Source organism: Schistocerca americana, chromosome 9 (genome assembly GCF_021461395.2).
Source record: "Schistocerca americana isolate TAMUIC-IGC-003095 chromosome 9, iqSchAmer2.1, whole genome shotgun sequence".
In the NCBI taxonomy this organism is placed as follows: Eukaryota; Metazoa; Arthropoda; class Insecta; order Orthoptera; family Acrididae; genus Schistocerca; species Schistocerca americana.
Genome location: NC_060127.1, coordinates 25269538 through 25292652, shown reverse-complemented (window position 1 = coordinate 25292652; position 23115 = coordinate 25269538). Strand labels below are relative to the sequence as shown.

General features: G+C 40.3%; 1 protein-coding gene across 1 annotated transcript in view; it reads right to left on the bottom strand.

The window, feature by feature from the left end:
* LOC124551226 (sushi, von Willebrand factor type A, EGF and pentraxin domain-containing protein 1-like) overlaps positions 1-23115 on the bottom strand; it is a 102078-nt gene that overhangs the window by 56859 nt on the left and 22104 nt on the right. The window contains exons 3-4 of the mRNA XM_047126219.1: positions 15021-15209; positions 5194-5523 (exon numbers count right to left, since the gene is read on the bottom strand). Coding sequence (XP_046982175.1) covers positions 5194-5523; positions 15021-15209 — 519 coding nt within the window. The remainder of the gene's footprint in view (positions 1-5193; positions 5524-15020; positions 15210-23115) is intronic.

The window sequence follows — 23115 nt, the reverse complement described above, 5'->3', positions numbered from 1 at the left end:
ATCCACGAGATTGGACTTTCCACGACTGCTTTTGCACCAAAAGACAGTGCTTGCTTAAGGAACTTCCTGAACTATTTTCAGAAGGAATGGGAAAAGCTAATAACTTTTTAGCACATGTTACACTGAAAGACAATGCACAGCCTAAGTTTTCCTGGGCTTGTCCCATTCCAATTGCTTTACGAGACAAAGTAGCCAATGAATTGAAAGAATTGCTAGATAATGGTGTAATTGCTCCCATTCAAGCTAGTCAATGGGCAAGTCCTCTCGTTTTGTTGCCTAAGCCTTCTGGTCGCATTCGCATTTGTGTTGATTTCAAGTCTACAGACAACCCACAGACAGTAGTTGACACTTATCTGTTACCTTGCCCTGAGAAACTCATGGACAAGCTTTGTGCAGGACATTACTTGTCAAAGATAGATTTGTGTGATGCTTACTTGCAGATTCCATTGGATGAAGAACCACAGAAAGCGTTTGTTGTAAATACACACTTAGGACTGTTCAAGTACTGACCTTCGGCATTGCTACCCCACCCACCATTTTTCAACATTATTTGGAACAGTTGACTGCTGAAGTGCCATTTTGTTCAAACTATCTTGACAATATTGTCATCTCAGTTTGTACACCAGAGGAACACCTTACCAATTTGTGTACTCTTTTACAAGTGTTGTTAGAAGCAGGACTCACATGTCATCTCGAAAAGTGTGACTTTTTTCAAACTGAACTACAGTGCTTAGGTCATGTGATAATCAGTGTGTGCACCCCCTCCAATCCTATTTGCTTGCCATCTGTGACCTGCCTGTTCTTCGCAATGTGTTTGAACTGCAGTCAGTACTAGGCAAGATGCCATACTACATTCGGTTCACACCGAATGCTGCTCAGATCGTGTCTACATTGCATCGTTTGCGTCACAAAAACGTACCTTTTGTGTGGTCTGTAGATTGTTAAGATGCGTTTCAGAAACTCAAAAATGCTTTTCTTAGTGACAGATGTTTAGTGCATTTTGATCCTGCCAAGCCAGTAGTTTTGGAAATAGATGCTTCTTCCTCAGGAATCGGCGCTGTGCTTTCGCACAGAATTGGTGCACAAGACAGACCTGTTGCTTTTGCTCAAAGTTGTTGACTCAAACTCAGAGCAGTTATTCTCAAACTGAGAAAGAAGCTCTCGCTACTGTGTATGGTGTGACAAAATTCCATCAATATTTGTATGGTCACAAGTTCTATTTAGTGACAGATCATAAGCCTTTGCAGTCCTTATTTCATCTATCAAAACTGGTTCCTACATGCAATGCTCAAAAATTGCAATGCTCAGCTTTGTTGCTTTCGCACTATCAGTATAAAATTGTGTACAGACCTACGGCAAAGCATGGCAATGCAGACACCCTATCTCAGTTCCAATTGGCCCAGACTCTGATTTTGATGCATCAGCCGCATCTTGTTGCCAAATCTATGCGCAGGACTCTGTATTTCTGGAATCTTTTCCCTTGCACTACAGAAAAATAGCACAGGCCAAGGAAGCAGACCCAGATCTCAAGATTTTGTTGCATTACATTCGCACACCTTGGCCTTATTGATTGAACAGTGTCCAGAACTCAGTCGTGTGCCGATATTTTGCACGTCGGCATAACCTTTCAGTTGAATGGGGTGTGACTAGTTCAAATGGACAGTAGACAATCGGGTGTGCTTGTTCCCAAAGTGTTGCAAAAGGATATGTTGCTATTGTTCCACCAAGGACATTGGGGAATTGTTCACACTAAACAGTTAGCACGCTGGCACTGTACTTGGCAGGGAATGGACCCCCACACTGAACGGATCTACATCTACTCTACATCAACACCCATACTCCGCAAGCCACCTGACGGTGTGTGGCGGAGGGTACCTTGAGTACCTCTATCGGTTCTCCCTTCTATTCCAGTCTCGTATTGTTCATGGAAAGAAGGATTCTCGGTATGCTTCTGTGTGGGCTCTAATCTCTCTGATTTTATCCTCATGGTCTCTTTTCGAGATATACGTAGGAGGGAGCAATATACTGCTTGACTCTTCGGTGAAGGTATGTTCTCGAAACTTTAACAAAAGCCCGTTCCGAGCTACTGAGCGTCTCTCCTGCAGTCTTCCACTGGAGTTTATCTATCATCTCCATGACGCTTTCGCAATTACTAAATGATCCTGTAACGAAGCGCGCTGCTCTGCGTTGGATCTTCTCTATCTCTTCTATCAGCCCTATCTGGTAAGGATCCCACACTGCCGAGCAGTATTCAAGCAGTGGGCGAACAAGCGTACTGTAACCTACTTCCTTTGTTTTCGGATTGCATTTCCATAGAATTCTTCCAATGAATCTCAGTCTGGCATCTGCTTTACCGACGATCAACTTTATATGATCATTCCATTTTAAATCACTCCTAATGTGTACTCCCAGATAATTTATGGAATTAACTGCTTCCAGTTGCTGACCTGCTATTTTGTAGCTAAATGATAAGGGATCTATCTTTCTATGTATTCGCAGCACATTACACTTGTCTACTTTGAGATTCAATTGCATTCCCTGCACCATGCGTCAATTCGCTGCAGATCCTCCTGCATTTCAGTACAATTTCCATTGTTACAACCTCTCGATATACCACAGCATCATCCACAAAAAGCCTCGGAGAAGTTCCGATGTTATCCACAAGGTCATTTATGTATATTGTGAACAGCAACGGTCCCACGACACTCCCCTGCGGCACACCTGAAATCACTATTACTTCGGAAGACTTCTCTCCATTGATAATGACATTCTGCGTTCTGTTATCTAGGAACTCTTCAATCCAATCACACAATTGATCTGATAATCCATATGCTCTTACTTTGTTCATTAAACGACTGTGGGGAACTGTATCGAACGCCTTGCGAAAGTCAAGAAACATGGCATCTACCTGTGAACCCGTGTCTATGGCCCTCTGAGTCTCGTGGACGAATAGTGCGAGCTGGGTTTCACACGACCGTCTTTTTCGAAATGCATGCTGATTCCTACAGAGTGACGGCACAGGGACGCATGTGCACGGAGAACCAATCTGCTCTGTCACAAACATTCTTAGTTTGGCTTAAGACTCAATCACCATGGCAACGAGTGCACATAGACTTTGCAGGGCCATTTTGAAACAATCGTTGGCTCATAGTGGTAGACTCTTATCAAGTTTCCATTTGCAGTGCCTACGGCTTGTACCACATCACGTAGCACCGTTCAAGCATTGTTCTTCATATTGTGTATAGAATGTTTGCCAGAAGTACTTGCATCAGACAACGCGTCACTGGCAGAACTTCTACACGGCCGCCGCCATCAGACGCAGCCACACCCACCGCGGCATCTGGCACCGCCAATGGTCCACAAGTATCGCTTTGCACTGTGCGATCTTGTTCTTTCCAGGGTTTTTGGCAACTGTGGGCACTGGGAAAGAGGCGTAATCCAGGAATGCATTGGCTTTTTTATGTACTCGATTGCCAGTCTCGATAGTTTGCAGCGCCGCCACCAGAACCAAATTCGTGTGTGTCATTTGCCTCTGATTCTGCTGTTTTCCTTCTCCAGATTCAGGCCTTCTGGGACTGTGCGGCCTTTGCAGCTGCCCACTCAGCCACCAAGGCACCCCAGGAGGAGCAGGTGGACAGTGTCCCCTCATCGCCACTGTCTCCATTCGCCGACTCAACGGACCTGGACCCTCCATCACAGTCGACAGCCCAGGATGCGCGCTCAGGCCTGGACGTGTGCCCAAGCATCAGTTTTCTGGAGGACGTTCGCGTTGCATCGCAAACCAAATGGCGAGGTACGGTCGGGAGTACACCGTCCTCCACATCTACGGCTCCCAGCTCATCTCTACGTCCGTGGTCCTACATTCCTCCACACTGTTGTTCACAGCCTCACTACACGACAACAACATGGCATTTCAGGGGGGAGGAGTGTACTGGCGTAACCTGTCGCCAGCACACTGGTCAGCGCAGAGGTTGCAAGAAGTTCAATTGTAGTCACCAAATCGAGCACACGTATCAGGAGAGAGGCCAAAGACAGACTCGCATGCCACGCACTGCCCACTGCCAACGCCCTCTCGACTGCCAGTATTTAGATTTGCGCCATGAACCGGAGGGCCCGGTCAGTCACAGACACACAGTCCAGTTGCAGTTGCAGTCAGACAGTACCTAGCGACCAGAGTTGTGCGTATAGTGGGACTTGTACTTCATCTACAGTCAGGCTAAAGTGGACATTTACAGATTGGGCTTGTATCACAACACATGGAGTAGCATAAAGATATGTAGCTTCCTATTCTGATAAATAAAGAACCCTGTCAATACAGTGCAGCTGTGTTGTAGAAAGAGGATACCAGCCACCAAACAACATTCTCTCCTTGCTTCCCAAGGTACAAGACTCTACAGTGGGAACGAGATGACACAAGAGTTTTGATCATTAGTTTTGTTTTTTTATCAACTGCTTTTTTCACCTTGACCATAGCCAGCATTTTGATTTTACAAGGTAGTGGTCTGTATATATATCTATATACCCAAGTGTCTATTATGCTTGGATATAACTTTTGATTAATTATTACAGAATGTATTAACGAACAGTAAACTCGAGCATATCATGCAAGTTTGTGAATGTTTTTCTTGTTAAAGCAGGTGTCTTTTACTTTTGATTCATTAAATGTTACAATTTCCCTTAGTTTTGATCCATTCTGATTTGTAGTAACTTTCCTATTAGTAGATACCAATTGGCCCTTTTTCAAGTCTAGCATTTAAATCTCCTGTTAAAATTACCTGGTTCATATTTAGACATTTCTTAAGTTCTTCACAGTAAAGGTCTGTTTCTTTCTTCTTCTCTTCCTCTGGTCATTAGTTCCCATTACTGTTAGATGCACCCTGTTGAATTTTAATCTTACGGTGTCAAATTTTAATCTTATTGCTAAGCATTTTCCATTTATTACACAATAACTTATTTTATCTCTCCATTTTCTGTCTATTAAAAATGCTACTCCACAACGTAAAAAAACGAATAATGACATCAATGTAGGATTAATGGATTCACTAGATGTGGTCACATAGAATATACCGGAACTAGGGTCAAATGAAACCAAACTAATTCTCAAAGACTATAAAATAAATAGCACCATGATCACAGAAACAAAGAAGAAGCTTAAGTGCACAAAAGAGCTGAAGACTATGTAAAAAAACTTACGTGCTGAAATTCTTTCTTTGTCGGCATCCATATCCATACCAGGCAGAGGCGGAGGTGGTGGTGGCGGAGGCTCTGTGGGCGGTCCGTACTGGCGCACACACTTGGGAGGCTGGCGAGGATTCCACTGGCCCGATGCGAGGCACTGGAGGCTCGCCGGCCCCTGCAGAGTGTAGCCCACGTTGCAGCTGTAGTGGACTCGCTGCTCCACGCTCACCACGATCCGCCCCTCGTGGTCGGTGTGCGGCACCACCGGCACCGCAGCAGGGCTCAGGGGTTCGAGCACGTGGTAGCCGTCGGCCACCGACGGTGGTGGCGGGCACCCGTTCGAAACTGCACAGTGTAGGAAGAGGGCACTTGCAGTCGAAGCTGACGTGTCGTGTGACAAATGTAAAGCACCAAAAAGTATTGGAAGTAGGAAATTAGACTTGTGAAATGAATGAATGTGCAAGAATATGTATTTTACAATTTATTTTTGCTGTATTTACCACATGCGCTTGCCGTCCAACATAAATATAGCAGGAAGAGAACCCCTAGCACCAAAAGTAGTTACCAAAGATGCAAAGGTGGCAGTTGAACCAGGCGGGTCCATGTGCAAATTTTGAAAAATACTGTCCGAGATGTTTGAGAAACTACACTAAAGGGATGAATCAATGGTGGGGAGCAATAAAAGCACACTGCACGACAGGACACGATTATATAATCCTAGCTTCGACAGTAGTGGAGATACGGGCAAAGATATCTTTTTCCATCCCTTATCATAAAGGCTGCCCTGCATGAAAGCCATATTGTGTACGGAGGGTAAAGGCTGCTTAATCAACCCGCTGAGCACAGCAGCCCACACATTATACATTATTCTCAGCCCCTTTCATGATAGGCATGCTTATCAACTTGCTTTATATGGTAGCTGATGCTCCAGGGCAAGAAATGGTATCCCAGACCCCAATGTGTACACTGCCCAGCATGGAGGCATGCTGTGTTACGAGTAGTATCAACCTGGATGTAGGAATGGGTAGGTAATGAGGGAGCCAGGAGGGGAAGAATGGAGAGAAGGGGAAAGGAGAGTAGGGATAGATGAGGGAGAGGAAGGGCAGAGTGAGAGAGGAGGAAAGAGGCCGAGTGCGTGGAGGAGGAAGAAAAGGTTGACACCATGGAAAGGAGCAAAGGAGATGTGCAGACAGATGGTTTAGGAAGGATATACAGAGAAGTGAAGGAAAGATGTACAGGGAGAGGTAGGCAACGAATGGCCAAGGAGAGGGGATGAAAGTTTCTCCATCAGTAATTTTGGGGCCTAATATTTTCCTTATAATCTTCCTTTCTTTCAAATTTCTTCAATACCCATTTCTGTTTCAAATTAAAGTTTCTGCTCCAAAAGGCCTTCAGTTTGATTACTGTGCTGTAACGCCTAACTTTACTGAAGGCTGGTTAAATACAAATACATATAAATAAAATAGTTTTTGCATTAATGAATCATTTATTGTGCCACCACACTTTTCAACCTGTTTTGGTGGAGACTATAGTATTTACATTCTCGTTACCAGTGCAAAGCATTGTGTTTCTTCAGCATACTCAGGTTATTTTTCACCTTTTGCTGGTCATAAGTGTGCCTTTTCTTTTTTTTATAATTAAAACACATGTTATGCAACAGCAATGTGTACTTAAAAGCAGCTGGTTCTGCTTTAACTGTAAGAACACATTACCGTTTAACTGCAAATTCTCCACTTGATGGCTTTGGTGTGAACCTATGAAACATTGAAATGGACAAGAGACTGATGCAGTAACCTGTTTTATTTACAGCCACGATTAGTCACAAGATGTGGTTATGGACCTGTTACAAGAAAGACATGGCATTAGGGGATAATGTAAATGGATCTCAATGCTGTCAAGCACAAGTGGATCTACAAGGTGATTTAGAGTGCAACATTTCCAACAGTTCAAGACAGTGGGAAGTATTCATTATGTAGCACCTGTAAAACTTCATTTCAGGACCTTGATGGTATTTTAGTGCAAGAGGAGGGTCATCAGTTTGTCACAAAACCTCTGTATTAGAAATCAGAATGAAGGAAGATCAGGGTCAGATGTCCTGTTGATGACAAGTTCGATGGAGACAGATCATGAACTCGGCATATGGAAAAGTTGGGGAGAAATCTGGGTGAAAGTGGAAAAGACAAATATCTATGAAGAATCTGGTATCACTGGTCAGGAACAAACCATCACACTAGGTACAAGAGCAAACTAAGATTAGGGTCTAACATCCCATCAACATTGACGCCATTAGAGACAGAGCACACGCCTGGAATGTTTCAAAGATGAAGGAGGAAACTGGCCATGTTCTCGCATTTGGCTGTAACAATTTAGGAACATCACACAAAACCTAAATCTGGATGGCCGCATGCGGACTTGATCCACAGTCCTCCTAAACCAGAGTCCAGTGGGCTACCCAGAGCACCATCTTGCTCGGTCATGGAGTACAAGACATGGAAGAAAGGACAACAAGCACAAGATGAATACAGAAAAATAAAAAGGAGAATGAGAATTAAAATCTATGACCAAAATTGAAAAATTTCACAATAAATAAATAAATAAAACTTATACTGGGAAGTAAAACGTTTTTCTGCACATGGAACATAACACCACAATACTATATAGAAAGTATCTGAAACGAATGAAAGGCACCATTTGGACACAGAATAGAGTGGTATGCAGCATGTACTACTACTACTACTACTACTACTACTAATACGTGATCAGGCCCAGTGGACCGCACGCATCTACAAGTTTCCTCCTCCACTGTATTCTGTCCTTTGCTGCTATCCGCCATTCGTCCACATCTATTGACACTTGATTCAAATATTCATGGAGTCCATCCCTCCAACGCTTCTTGGATCTCCCTGGCGGTCTCTTTCCTGTAGGTGTGAAATCCAGGAGCTTCCGAGGCCATCTGTGATCCTCCACCCGGGCCACATGGCCGGTCCACTGCATTTGTTTGGCTTTGACAGTTCCAGCTATGTTGTGCTGCTGGTATAGTTCCTCAAGCTCTTGGTTGTATCTGATCCTCCATTCCCCAGTATCTGCATCCAGAACCGGACCGAAGATCTTCCGAAGCACTTTTCTCTCAAAAAACAAGAAGCTTATGGAAGTCCTGTTTCCGGATACTCCATGTCTCACAGCCATATACAACAGGCTGGATCAGGGTTTTGTACAGTCTAATCTTGAACTGTCTGGAGAGATATTTGGACCGAAGCAGTTGTGCTAGGCTGTGGTAAGATCGGTTTACTGCTTGTATTCTGGCATTGATCTCTGCTTCACATGATGAGTTCTCAGTGAAAAGTGCCCCTAGGTATTTGAATTCTTGCACTCTCTTGTAGGAATTGTCCCCAACCTGCAGTGATTGTAGATGATCAGCAGTCTGACAATGACCACGCATCATAACGAGGTACTCTGTCTTGGCTTCGTTTATGTTTAGCCCAAATTTGCTGGGAGCCTCCTTTAGTGCTTCGGTCATTTGCTCCAACTCCTCTTCCGACCTAGAGAGTAAACAGATGTTGTCTGCATAGGCTAAGTATGCTAGTCTCTTTCCTTTGATTTCAATCCCTTCGTTCAGTAAGATGGCTGCCTTTGTAAAGCACTGGGAACAACAACGCAAAGTGTGCAAATCAATATAGGCCGTATGAGTGATGAAATGACACTGAAAGGTGACAGACAGTGAGAATGACTGTTTCTTGTGACGAAAGCTCAGATACTTTGTGATCAGTTGGTCATGGCCACAATAATCAGTACTGTAAATAAAGTCTTGAAACTACTCGTGGAATGAGTCCTTTTACATTCGCTCTGGAAATTAATTTACTGACTATTTCTTTCACCGAGAGTCAAACTTGGCAAATGTCTTCTTCACAATCAGTCAGGCATTAAGTAGATAAGCCAGGTGAACTTCATTACTATCTGACAAATATCAACAATAACACCGATGTCTTTCCCACTTACGTGAAATCAGATTAACATTTATAATTTTTTATTCCAATCTGTTATCTTTATTTCAATTTATTTGCTATCTTTATTTCTACCGACATTTTCCAAAAATTTTGAGAAGATGATGTGTTCTAGAATAGTATCCCATCTGAGCGACAATAATATTCTCAGTACATCACAGTTTGAATTCCACGATAATTGCTCTCCTGACAATCCCATTTACATGGAATATGGAAGTTAATAGGAATATAAAAAAGGGAGGAAGGTTTATCTGTTTAGCAAGAATAATAGAAGGCAGATTTCAGACTACCTAACAGATCAAAACGAAAATCTCTGTTCTGGCACTGACAATGTTGAGTGTTTATGGAAAAAGTTCAAGGCAATCATAAAATGCGTTTTAGACAGGTACGTGCCGAGTAAAACTGTGAGGGACGGGAAAAACCCACCGTGGTTCAACAACAAAGTTAGGAAACTACTGCGAAAGCAAAGAGAGCTTCACTGCAAGTTTAAACGCAGCCAAAACCTCTCAGACAAACAGAAGCTAAACGATGTCAAAGTTAGCGTAAGGAGGGCTATGCGTGAAGCGTTCAGTGAATTCGAAAGTAAAATTCTATGTACCGACTTGACAGAAAATCCTAGGAAGTTCTGGTCTTACGTTAAATCAGTAAGTGGCTCGAAACAGCATATCCAGACACTCCGGGATCATGATGGCATTGAAACAGAGGATGACACGCGTAAAGCTGAAACACTAAACACCTTTTTCCAAAGCTGTTTCACAGAGGAAGACCGCACTGCAGTTCCTTCTCTAAATCCTCGCACAAATGAAAAAATGGCTGACATCGAAATAAGTGTCCAAGGAATAGAAAAGCAACTGGAATCACTCAACAGAGGAAAGTCCACTGGACCTGACGGGATACCAATTCGATTCTACACAGAGTACGCAAAAGAACTTGCCCCCCTTCTAACAGCCGTGTACCGCAAGTCTCTAGAGGAGCGGAAGGTTCCAAATGATTGGAAAAGAGCACAGATAGTCCCAGTCTTCAAGTAGGGTCGTCAAGCAGATGCGCAAAACTATAGACCTATATCTCTGACATCGATCTGTTGTAGAATTTTAGAACATGTTTTTTTGCTCGAGTATCATGTCGTTCTTGGAAACCCAGAATCTACTCTGTAGGAATCAACATGGATTCCGGAAACAGCGATCGTGTGAGACCCAACTCGCTTTATTTCTTCATGAGACCCAGAAAATATTAGATACAGGCTCCCAGGTAGATGCTATTTTCCTTGACTTCCGGAAGGCGTTCGATACAGTTCCGCACTGTCGCCTGATAAACAAAGTAAGAGCCTACAGAATATCAGACCAGCTGTGTGGCTGGATTGAAGAATTTAGCAAACAGAACACAGCATGTTGTTATCAATGGAGAGACGTCTACAGACGTTAAAGTAACCTCAGGTGTGCCACAGGGGAGTGTTATGGGACCATTACTTTTCACAATATATATAAATGACCTAGTAGATAGTGTCGGAAGTTCCATGTGGCTTTTCGCGGATGATGCTGTAGTATACAGAGAAGTTGCAGCATTAGAAAATTTCAGCGAAATGCAGGAAGATCTGCAGCGGATAGGCACTTGGTGCAGGGAGTGGCAACTGACCCTTAACATAGACAAATGTAATGTATTGCGAATACATAGAAAGAAGGATCCTTTATTGTATGATTACATGATAGCGGAACAAACACTGGTAGCAGTTGCTTCTGTAAAATATCTGGGAGTATGTGTGCAGAACGATTTGAAGTGGAATGATCATATAAAATTAATTGTTGGTAAGGCGGGTACCAGGTTGAGATTCATTGAGAGAGTCCTTAGAAAATGTAGTCCATCAACAAAGGAGGTGGCTTACAAAACACTCGTTCGACCTATACTTGAGTATTGCTCATCAGTGTGGGATCCGTACCAGATCGGGTTGACGGAAGAGATAGAGAAGATCCAAAGAAGAGTGGCGCGTTTCGTCACAGGGTTATTTGGTAACCGTGATAGCGTTACGGAGATGTTTAGCAAACTCAAGTGGCAGACTTTGCAAGAGAGGCGCTCTGCATCGCGGTGTAGCTTGCTCGCCAGGTTTCGAGAGGGTGCCTTTCTGGATGAGGTATCGAATATATTGCTTCCCCCTACTTATACCTCCCGAGGAGATCACGAATGTAAAATTAGAGAGATTCGAGCGCGCACGGAGGCTTTCAGACAGTCGTTCTTCCCGCGAACCATACTCGACTGGAACAGAAAAGGGAGGTAATGACAGTGGCACGTAAAGTGCCCTCCGCCACACACCGCTGGGTGGCTTGCGGAGTAGAAATGTAGATGTAGATGTAGATGTAGATGTACATTTTCACTCGCCTAATTATAAAAGTATTACAGAACAAAATAACACCAGTTGGTATTTTCTGTGACCTATCCGATGCATTTGAGTGTGTGATTCACAATATTTTGCAAGATACAAAAAATAGCCTATCCATACATGCAAAATTAACACATTATAAAACAGTTACACGAATTACACTAGACTTAGAAAACCGAAAAAACTAGATACTGGAAGACACACAAACAAGGCTACAAATGAAGATCAATAAAAGGGCTACAGGAAGAGTGATCTCAGTTGAAGAAAGAAAGAAAATATCTGAAAGAATGAAGAAGTATTTGGCAGACAGAAGAGCAAAACACTCTTCATATAATAATACATTATAACAATTCCTCTACAGCTACTGCACTACTAAATTTCTTATTGACTTACTATTGAACTCAATTGTATTATTGAATAACAACAGGCTGTATAAACCTCTGTATAAATGTAACAATACCAGAGAAGGAAAGCTGACACTCACCATGCCACAGAACTGAATATGTTGTGTCTTTTTAAAATTGAGGGTAGGACCATTCACAGAAAACCAGTCAATGATACTTTCAAGAACTTTGTTTTCCATTTTCTCTGTTTATCTGTCATCTGCAAAAAGAACTACTTCTGCTTGTTATGTATTAGACAGATCATTTGCATATATGAGGAACAATATTGGACCTAACACTGAACTGTGGGGAACCCCCATATGTGATTTCTCACCAATCAGAATTATCTTACGGGACTATATTGATTGGATTTCTAAGTGCTACTTTCTGCATTTTTTTTTTTGTTAGATATGACATTATCCATTGGTTTTCTATACGATCAATCCCATAAAACTTTTATTTATCTAGGAGAATACTGTGTTTCACACAGTCAAATGCCTTAGATAGGTCACAAAAAATAACCAGCTGTTTTATTATTTAATGTTATAAAATCTGGTGAGTGAACATGTAAATGGTATTCACAGTAGAATAACCCTTCTTGTTTCACTTGTAGAACAAATTTTCTTAATTATTAAATTGGAGATGACAGTCATTCAGTTGTAATGTGCGTAAAGTTAAGCAGTATCTGTCAATAGTATTTGCATTCAGTATATTTGATATTTTCATTGCTACAATGTAGATATAGTTTTTGGCTCTGGGATGTAAATTACTTCTGAACACTCTTGAAATAAAAACAATGGATCCCTCTGTATTTGTTTTTCATAGTTCTTCTGACTTAATAGTTTACTGAATTGCTCTCCAACTGGTTGTTGTGCTCTTCAGCATGAAGAATGCTTTGATGCAACTCTCCATACTTATCTGCACCATACAAGCCTCTTCATCTCAGCATAACAACCACAACCTACAACTGTTTGGACCTGCTTACTGTATCAAAGTCTTGGTTTCCCACAATTTTTACCTCACACTTCTACCCATTATAAAACTGAGGTTCCCTTGATGCCTCAGGATGTGCTCTATCAACTGATCACTTCTTTTAGAAAAGTTGTGACATAAATTTCTTTTTTCAGTCCTTGGTTCAAAACTTCTCCCATTAGTTATTCTATCTCCATATAATCTTCAACACTCTTCTGTAGCACCATATTTCTAAATGTTCTAGCTTCTTTTTGTATGAACTGTGTGACAATAACTTCAGAAAAGACATTGTAACAGTTAAATTTATATTGGATGTTAACAAATTTCTTTTCTGTAAACTTTTTTCTGGTCATTATATCCTCTCTACGTCGGCCATAAGTGGTTATTTTGTTGCCGAAAAGGCAAAACTCATCTACTACTTTTAGTGTCTCATTTCCTAATCTAATTTATTTAGCATCACTTGATTTAGTTAAACTACATTCCATTAACCACGTTTTACTTTTGTTGATATTAATCTTGCAAACTGTTTTTGAGATGCAAACCATTAAGCTCAGCTGCTCTTCAAAGTCCTTTGCCATCCTTGAAAGAATTACATTGTCATCAGCATTTCTTCTCCATGAACTTCAGTGGCTTTTCCAAATTTCTCCTTTCTCCCCGGAGTGAGCAGATGACATCACTGTCAACCAACACTTACAAATAACTAAACATTTTAAATGTGTTAATTGTAGGCTCAGTTATAAAGCTTTTGATTTGAGTTATTTGTAATTATTACTATCAGCACAATATAGATCTTGACAGTAGAGATCACATCTTCTCACAGTCACTGGTTGTCAGCAACTGGCACTGCAAAACCACTGATAAGTGTAACACATGGCAAGGAAATAATAAATACAGTGGAAACTTCAAAAATCTTAGGTGTCGAATTTGATGAGAATTTAAATTGGAAAAAGCACATTTTGGTACTCCCAAAACAACTTAGTTCAGCCACATTTGCACTAAGAGTCATTACAATTCTTAGTGAGAGACAAATCAGTAAGTTGACATATTTTGCATATTTTCATTCAATAAAGTCATAATGAAAAAAGTTCTGGGGTAACTCATCTTTAAGAAAGAAAGTCTTCATTGTTGAGAAAACGGCGCTGTGAGAACAATGTGTGGTACTCAAACAGGATAATCTTGTAGACATCTGTTTAAGGAGTTGGGCATTCTGACTGCTGCTTCACAGTACATTAATTTCCTCAGGAAGTTTGTTGTAAATAATCCACTAAAGTTCGAAAGGAACAATGGTGTACACAATTACAATAACAGAAAGAAAAATAGCATTGATTACGCCACATTAAGGTTGTCCTTAGCATAAAAAGGAATGGACAATGCTGCAACAAAAATTGTTGACCACTTAGCCTGAGAAAGTTTCCCCTTGATACCTTCTTTTATTATGTGGAATAATTTTTATTGCTGTGATGTGTAAAAGGTGGTGGGTAGAAACTACTCACATGTCTGTATCTTTCTTTCTTTTTTTCTTAAAAAAAAAAAAAAAAAAGAAAAAAAAAACCACAACCTTACAAACATTCCGAATGTAAGCATATGTACAAATTAATTTGTGGTGTGAATGTAAAATGACTCATTCTACATCATTGAGATCTATCGTGCAAAATGGCTCAAAAAACATGACACTAAGTAATTAAGCTTGAAACAGTATACTGTTCTCTACTCAAAAATGTGAGCTGAACCTGTGGATTTATTACAAAAATACTTTAAAGCTACAAGAAAGATTACTATAAAAAACATAAAATCAGATTTGTCGTGTATCATGAAACCATAACAAAGTCAGACGCAGAAAAATTAAGAAACACAAAGACGAAACAAACACTTCACAATGAGCTAGAGAAAATTTTCTGTTATCCAAAGAGTTTTTAGGAAGTTTTCCTTGTTAGGATAGGAAACATTAATATGTTAGATGCACCTTCCCAATGTAAGAAGCACTTCATTCCACTAACCGAGTTGACAAGGAACACCGAGAAACACTGGAACCCAGGTTCCAACAATGAAGGTGAAACTGCAATAACCTGTAAAAAAGTGGAGGCACACTAGCATAAATATGGTTAAGCCACTCACCACACGTGGCAGCCAGTCCCGTCCACACACCGTCGTGACAAGAGCGAATGTGACTGCCAGGTGGTGACAGCTGAAACCCCACCCCACAGCTGTAGATAGCCTTTGTCCCGTGTCGGTAGCTGTTAGGGCCATCTTGGCGAGCTTCGACACTGACTCCTCCATCGCGCAGCAGCGGTGGTGGTTTGCACCCTGTGACAACAGGGAAGTGACATTTTATGTAGCTGAGATACTTTCTGTTCACCTACAAACTGTAAGTGTGTTACTTTCTTATAGTAGGTGAATAACGTTCTGGAGACCCACTGAGATTTCTGCTTAAGGGTTACAGATATTCTATTCAGGTCGAATAAATCAAAATGACAGAGTTGCGGAATACTACACTGCCTGACAAAAAAGTGATGCTTCCTGAAGGGGAGGAGGAAACAAAATGAAACTTCACAGGTTAAGATGCTATGTGACCCTACTTCAGTGACTACAAAATAGAATCAAATTTATAAAGAACTTGGCAGTAAAACCCCACATATGAGTAGGACATTATAACTCCTCTGGCCTGCACATGTGCACCGATTTGGTTGGAAAGAGTGGCATAAAACGGTTGCATCCTCTCGTGAGATGAGCGGCTCACAGGTATTGTAAAAGGTCCTCGACACCCTGGATACTGGCAAAGGGATGGAGAAGGCACCTGAGCCTGCATAACACGTAGTCTATCCAGGACAGACCTGGGGACCTTGCTGGCTGCAAGAGCACCTCGACGTTGTGCTGGCAGTTCACTGTTCTGTTGAAGAATGGCACAACAATATTGCCGCACGAGAGGTAACGCATGACGACGCAAAATGTTTGTGACATAAAATTATTCCATCAGAGTGTCATCAGTCAGTGTCACCTGTTATCTGAAGTCATACCTGACATTCCCCATGCCGTGACACCGTGAGCACCACTGTTACAGCTCTCCAAAGGATTGGGTGTATCGGACCTCACCTCAGGTCACCACCACGCACGACAATCGTGGTCATCTGGGGTAGTTTAGAACCCCAATTCATCACCAAAGACAATGCAATGCCATTCGTCAGCAGTCCACATTTCCTGGTCACAACACAAATTCAAACGCAGCCATTTGAATTGTTTTGTTAACAGCAGTCTCCAAGCAATGGTATGGGACGACACAGAATTTGCAAGGAGTTCGATACTTTTTCTCGGATGGCAGGCACACATGTGAAGGAGTTAGGAAAACCTTGCTGGACGACACGAAAATCCTCCCTTATTGCAGTCAGACATGATCCACCGATGACTTAACATCTGACTTCATTCATGCCCCTTGTATGCCATACCAGGTCTGGTAACAACACTAAACACAAAGAACACTAATGATTTCTGGTGGCCATTCCATCCCCATCACAGAGAACCGAGATTTTAATAATTTATATAACAACAAATGATGAGCACATATACAAAGCTGTGCAATATATAAGCACAAATTGGAAAAGAGTACTTTATTTGCTTTATTATGGTACTGGCTTATATCTTTACGTATGAAATATCATACTGTGGGCAGTAAGGGGTCATTTTCTTGCAGATGGTCCAATTTATTTCACATACAATTTGGAAAAGGAGAGGGACTTAGAAGAAGTGTTAGGTATCCTGTTCTTCACAGAAGAAGATGATGAAACTTGGTCTGACATATTTGATACACATCAGGAGCTTGAATTTGCAATTGTTCTGTCAAAAAAAGGTGAGGACACTAATAAAGATGATGCAGGTAGTGATGCAGGAGGACATCCTGCCACTGTTGCTGGTTTAGGGAAGAAGGTTCTGGGACAGAATGCAGATATAAGATCAGTAAATACTGACGGCCTTGTTGAAAATGTTACATCTTTACCCACCCTGCTGTTCCAAATCACAATTGCTATCCTGAGTTAAAAAAACAAGACACTGGATAGGAGAAAGACTAGACTCTCCACAAAAATTTGAGGTATCTCGTTATCTTACATCTGATATAATAGGACATCTCCGCACATCAAACTTGACTCCAATGGATCTTTTTTGTAAAGTTTTTGATGCTGATTTGGTTGAGATTCTGATGAGAGAGACAGTAAAATATGCTGCCCAAAAAGTCATGATGGCATTTACAAATACACCAATATTTTGCTGTTATCTGGATATTGTATGGTCACGCATAGACTATGTACTGGGAAACCAGACCTGACACAAACAACGCCCTTGTTTCGAATTCTACCTCCAGAAATACTTTTGACAAAATTCATAGATTCTTCCATGTCAATGGCAGCATTGAAAAAGAAAACTTGTAAGGTACGGTATTAATTTCACATCTAAATAAGAAATTTCAAGACATCATAGAGACTCTAGGGTCAAATTTCTCCTTGGATGAGGCCATGGAGCCTTATTATGGCCACCACTTTATGAAACAGTTTATACGAGGCAAGCCAAATCACTATGGTTTCAAATGGTGGTGTTTAGCTACACCTAATGGATATCTCATCAAATTTGAGCCATATGTTGGAGCAAGTCAAAGAGATCCCCATAAGACACTGTGACATTCTATAGTTGAAAAGTTCTGTGTGGGCTACATCACTCAGAATAGCAGAGTGTACATTGATAATTACTTAAACTCTTTGTCCCTACTTGATCTCATACTTCAAATGGAATCAAATGCATAGGAACCATGAGAAATGACTGCTTGGATAAGGCATGGATGCCAGTTGTAAAGAAGGCACCAAGAGGTGCTACTCATGTGTTACATGATACAGAGAATTCTATCACACTTGTAAGATGGAACAACAATAATCAAGTGACTCGGGGACAAATGTACTGGATGAAGGTGTATGCTAGAGGTGGAAAAGAGAATCAAGAAAGAAGGTTTCCATACCTCAGCTTTTCCTTGTACAGGAATATAATCGCTACATGAGAGATGTAGATCTTTCTGACAATATACGAAGTCTACACTGCGGTTCGAATAAGATCAAAGAAATAATACTGGCCAATGATCAGGTTCTGCCTAAATGGTGCTGTTGGGAACATGTGGATCCTATACTGGCAGCTAAATAATAATGTAAGCTTACTGGAATTTACCAGACATATTGTACTTTCAATTCTGGCTTCACCTAACACTGAAAAGCCAAGAGGTGTGAGGCCAAGATTTCTGTGACAAGTGCCAGAAGACATAAGATTTGATATGTGATTGATGAGCGGAGTATGCAAAGAAGATATGGACAGTGTGGTAAATGTACAAAATTTCACTGTGTAAATGCAATGTGGGACTCCATCCAAAGCGATGTTTCATTTTGTATCACCGGCACTAAGAAGACTAAGTTGTCAAATAAACTATTATTTTTGTCATTTGTCCGTTATTATCACAATATCTTACTTTATTCATGTAATGCAGTATAGTTATTTTGTTGGTTGCACTATATGAATTTGCCATGCATGCTTAATGTATAAATAAATAATGTAACCTTAAAATATAAATAAAATGAACATTACAATATTATTGTACTTTTCCTTCACTTATTTGTGTAACGAATGATAATCACTAAAAATTCAACATATTGCTTGTGATAAAATTGTGTAAGGAATTCTGACCCTTACTGCCCATCGTATGATGGATCATATCTCAATAATTTTAGCCATTACTGCCCATCGTGTGATACATCACACGTAAAAAAAAAAAAAAAAAAAAAAATTATAAATTTAAGGCTGCCCTTGTAAATTAACATTCATAATGTGATTGTTAACCTATATGGGTAGTGGATATGAAATTTCATCAAAATCTAAAAAAATTCTGGGATATAATGGGTTAATATTCTCAGACAACTCCATTATTTTCATCACAATCATAGACAGCTACTATAACCTGAATAAATTTCACTGCAGTTTCACCAGCAGTGTACTCCGTATATAACCAACAACAGCTGGGAAAAAAAAAAAAAAAAAAAAAAAAAAAAAAAAAAAAAAAAAAAAAAAAAAAAAAAAAAAAAAAAAATTCCCAAGTTCCTATTCCTACCACCCCACCAACCCCATCTCCAACTGGTAGCCGCTATTTATTTCCTCATGTAGCTTTGAATTATGGCCTCTGTGTAATAATTTGGAAGCAACTATAACGAACATTGTGAGAAATTTCACCTCTGGCTTTAATATTTTAAATTTTATAAACAGATTTTACATAAAGCTCTGTAATGAAAAAAAAAAGAAAGACCATGCATTTTCAAAGTTACGAAACATAAAACAATTAACAGTCCAATTTCATTACACCATCTGGCCAAGTAAGAATTGCAAAGGTGAGATTGTTTTGCTTTTAAGTGCCTCAAAGCATCAACATATCCATTTAGTTACTTATGCTCATCATCATTTTCATTACCATTCACTCGCAAGTCGCCAAAGTGGCATCAACAAATAAGGACTTGCAATCCAGTGGCTGAACTGCCCTGAGTGAGGCCTCCTGTCCAACAATAACATATGATCATTCTCCATTTCCATTTACTTAAGCTGAATCATTTTACGAGAATGCAGCAAAGTGTGCACTGCAGGGTGAAAATTCATTCTGGAAATAATCCCCAACTCTGCGGCCAAGTCATTTCTCCACAGCATACCTTCTTTCACGGGTGCTAATGCCGCAATGTACCGAGGAGAACTTCTGTAAAGTATGGAAGGCAGTAGATGAGCTACTAATGGAAGTAAAGATGTGAAGGTGAGTCTTGAGTCGTGCCTGAATAGCTCAGAGAGGTTCTAGGTGCTTTTCCTGATTCAGCACATGATTTTAATCTGCCAGGAAGTTTCTAATCACATCAGATCCTTCAGGTCTTCACTTATTTTGGACCAGTATGATAGTTCTAAGTTTCTGTACCCCGGCATACTATTAACATGTAGTTTTTAATATAAAAAAAAGGATGATGCTACAGTTCAAAACTGATTAATGAACTAAGACAATTAGGAAACAAGTAAAGTGGTGCAGTGGTTATGACAATCTGCTTTCAAAAGGAATAGAAATCAAATCTCATCCTGTCATTCAGATTTGAGTTTTTCCATGGCCTTCTATAATCTTTAAAACAAATGCCACAGCTGTTCCTTAAAAAATAACACATCCAAGTTCCTTCCTCAACTTTGTTCAGTGGAAACTTGTGCTCTGTCTCTAATCACCCCTCTGTCAATGGGATGCTAAACTTAAATATTCCTTCCTTAATAAGAAAAGTTTTCAAGCTTGCATAATATCTCTCTCTCTCTCTCTCTCTCTCTCTCTCTCTCTATATATATATATATATATATATATATATAAAAAACAAAGATGTGACTTACCAAATGAAAGTGCTGGCAGGTCGACAGACACACAAACAAACACAAACATACACACAAAATTCAAGCTTACGCAACAAACTGTTGCCTCATCAGGAAAGAGGGAAGGAGAGGGAAAGACAAAAGGATGTGGGTTTTAAGGGAGAGGGTAAGGAGTCATTCCAATCCCGGGAGCGGAAAGACTTACCTTAGGCGGAAAAAAGGACGGGTATACACTCGGTATACACTCGCACACACACACATATCCATCCACACATATACAGACACAAGCAGACATATTTAAAGACAAATATGTCTGCTTGTGTCTGTATATGTGTGGATGGATATGTGTGTGTGTGCGCGCGAGTGTATACCCGTCCTTTTTTTCGCCTAAGGTAAGTCTTTCCGCTCCCGGGATTGGAATGACTCCTTACCCTCTCCCTTAAAACCCACATCCTTTCGTCTTTCCCTCTCCTTCCCTCTTTCCTGATGAGGCAACAGTTTGTTGCGAAAGCTTGAATTTTGTGTGTATGTTTGTGTTTGTTTGTGCGTCTGTCGACCTGCCAGCACTTTCATTTGGTAAGTCACATCATCTTTGTTTTTAGATATATATTTCCTACGTGGAATGTTTCCCTCTATTATAACCATATATATATATAAAAGATGATGTGACTTACCAAACGAAACACATGAAATTCAAGCTTTCGCAACAAACTGTTGCCTCATCAGGAAAGAGGGAAGGAGAGGGAAAGACGAAAGGAAGTGGGTTTTAAAGGAGAGGGTAAGGAGTCATTCCAATCCCGGGAGCGGAAAGACTTACCTTAGAGGGAAAAAAGGACGGGTATACACTCACACACACACACATATCCATCCGCACATACACAGACACAAGCAGACATTTGTAAAGGCAAAGAGTTTGGGCAGAGATCTCTGTACTGAATACAAAGAGTTGCCACAAGACAGCCTTCAAATTTGTTTTGAAAATCTTATATTTTCCACAGTTATGAAAATAATTTATTTCTTGGCTCAAAGATTGAAAATCGAAAATGCAGTTTGCTCAATGGTTTGAGTGAACTACAGCATCCGTCTTATATAAGGATGGACGGTGAAAGCGGAAAAACGTAATTTGTATTGAAACTGATGCACTTGTGTTGGGAAATAAAGTTTTTTCAAAACAAGCACTCACTGGCATGCTCCAGTATGATTGAAATGTCATCCTTTCAAATGTGACAATAATATTGGAATGCTATTCCAAGTTTCAGAATGTCTGCAAATTTACACAGCGTGTCAATCAGATCACACTTTCCTAAGCTTAGCATATCCCATGACAGGAAACAATCGTAGATTATGAAGCTGAACAGTGAGATCATTATCTACCAATGATTCACATAAAATGGAATGAATGTAACTAAAACACCTATCATTTAGATAAAACAGCAAGAAAAGCATTTCTGAAAAAGAGAAATTTGTTAACATCTAATATCTTCTCTAAATATATTTGCCTGTAGTGTAGCCTTGTACAGAAGAGAAGTGTGGACGATTAGCAGTTCAGACAAGAAGAGAATTAGAAGCTTTTGAAATGTAATGCTACAGAAGAATGCATGGGCAGATCAAACAACAAATGTGTAGGTACTGAATCAAATTGGGAAAAAAAAGAAATTTATCAACAACTTGACTAAAGAAGGGATGAGTCGATAAGATGTGTCCCAAAGCATCACAGAATAGCAAATTTGGTAATAGCGGGAAGTATGTGGAGGTAAGGGGTTAAAATTGTTGTGGAGAGAGACCAAGGCTGAAATATAGTGTTGTTGTTGTTGTTGTTGTTGTTATCTTCAGTCCAAAGGTTGGTTTGATGCAGCTCTCAATTGCTACTCTGTCCTGTGCAAGCCTCCTCATCTCCAAATAACTACTGCAGCCTACATCCTTCTGAATTTGCTTACTGTATTCATCTCTTGGTCTCCCTCAATGATTTTCCCCCCACACTTACTTACGATACTAAATTGGTGATCCCTTGATGTCTAAGAATGTGTCCTATCAATCAATTTATTCTTTTGGTCAAGTTGTGCCACAATTTCTTGTTTCGCCAGTTCTATTCAGTACCTCCTCATTATATACATGATCTACCCATCTCACTTTCAACATTCTTCTGTAGCACCACAATTCAAAAGCTTCTATTCTCTTTTCATCTAAACTGTTTATCATACATGTTTCCCTTCCATATATGGCTACACTCCAAACAAATGCCTCCATGAAAAGACTTTCTAACACTTAAATCTATATTCGATGTTAACAAATTTCTCTTTCTCAGAAATGCTTTTCTTCCCATGACCAGTCTACGTTTTATACCCTCTCTATTTTTGCCTTCATCAGTTATTTTGCTGTCCAAATAGCACAATTCATCTACTACTTTAAATATCTTGTTTCCTAATCTGATTCCCTTAGCATCACCTGATTTAATTTGACTACATTTCATTTCATTATTTTTGTTTTGCTTTTGTTGATGTTCATCTTATGCTCACCTTTCACGACACTGTTCATTCCATTTAACTGCTCTTCCAAATCCTCTTCTGTCCCTGATAGAATTACAATGTATCAGCAAACCTCAAAGTTTTTATTTCTTCTGTCTGAACTTTAATTCCTACTCCAAATTTTTCGTTGCTTTTGTTCACAACTTAATCAATTTACAGACTGAATAACATCACTTATGCTTCCCTTTCAAGCCCCTCAACTCTTATTACTGCCATCTGGTTTCTGTACAAGTTGTAAATAGCCTTATGCTCTCTGTATTTTATCCCTGATACCTTCAGATTTTCAA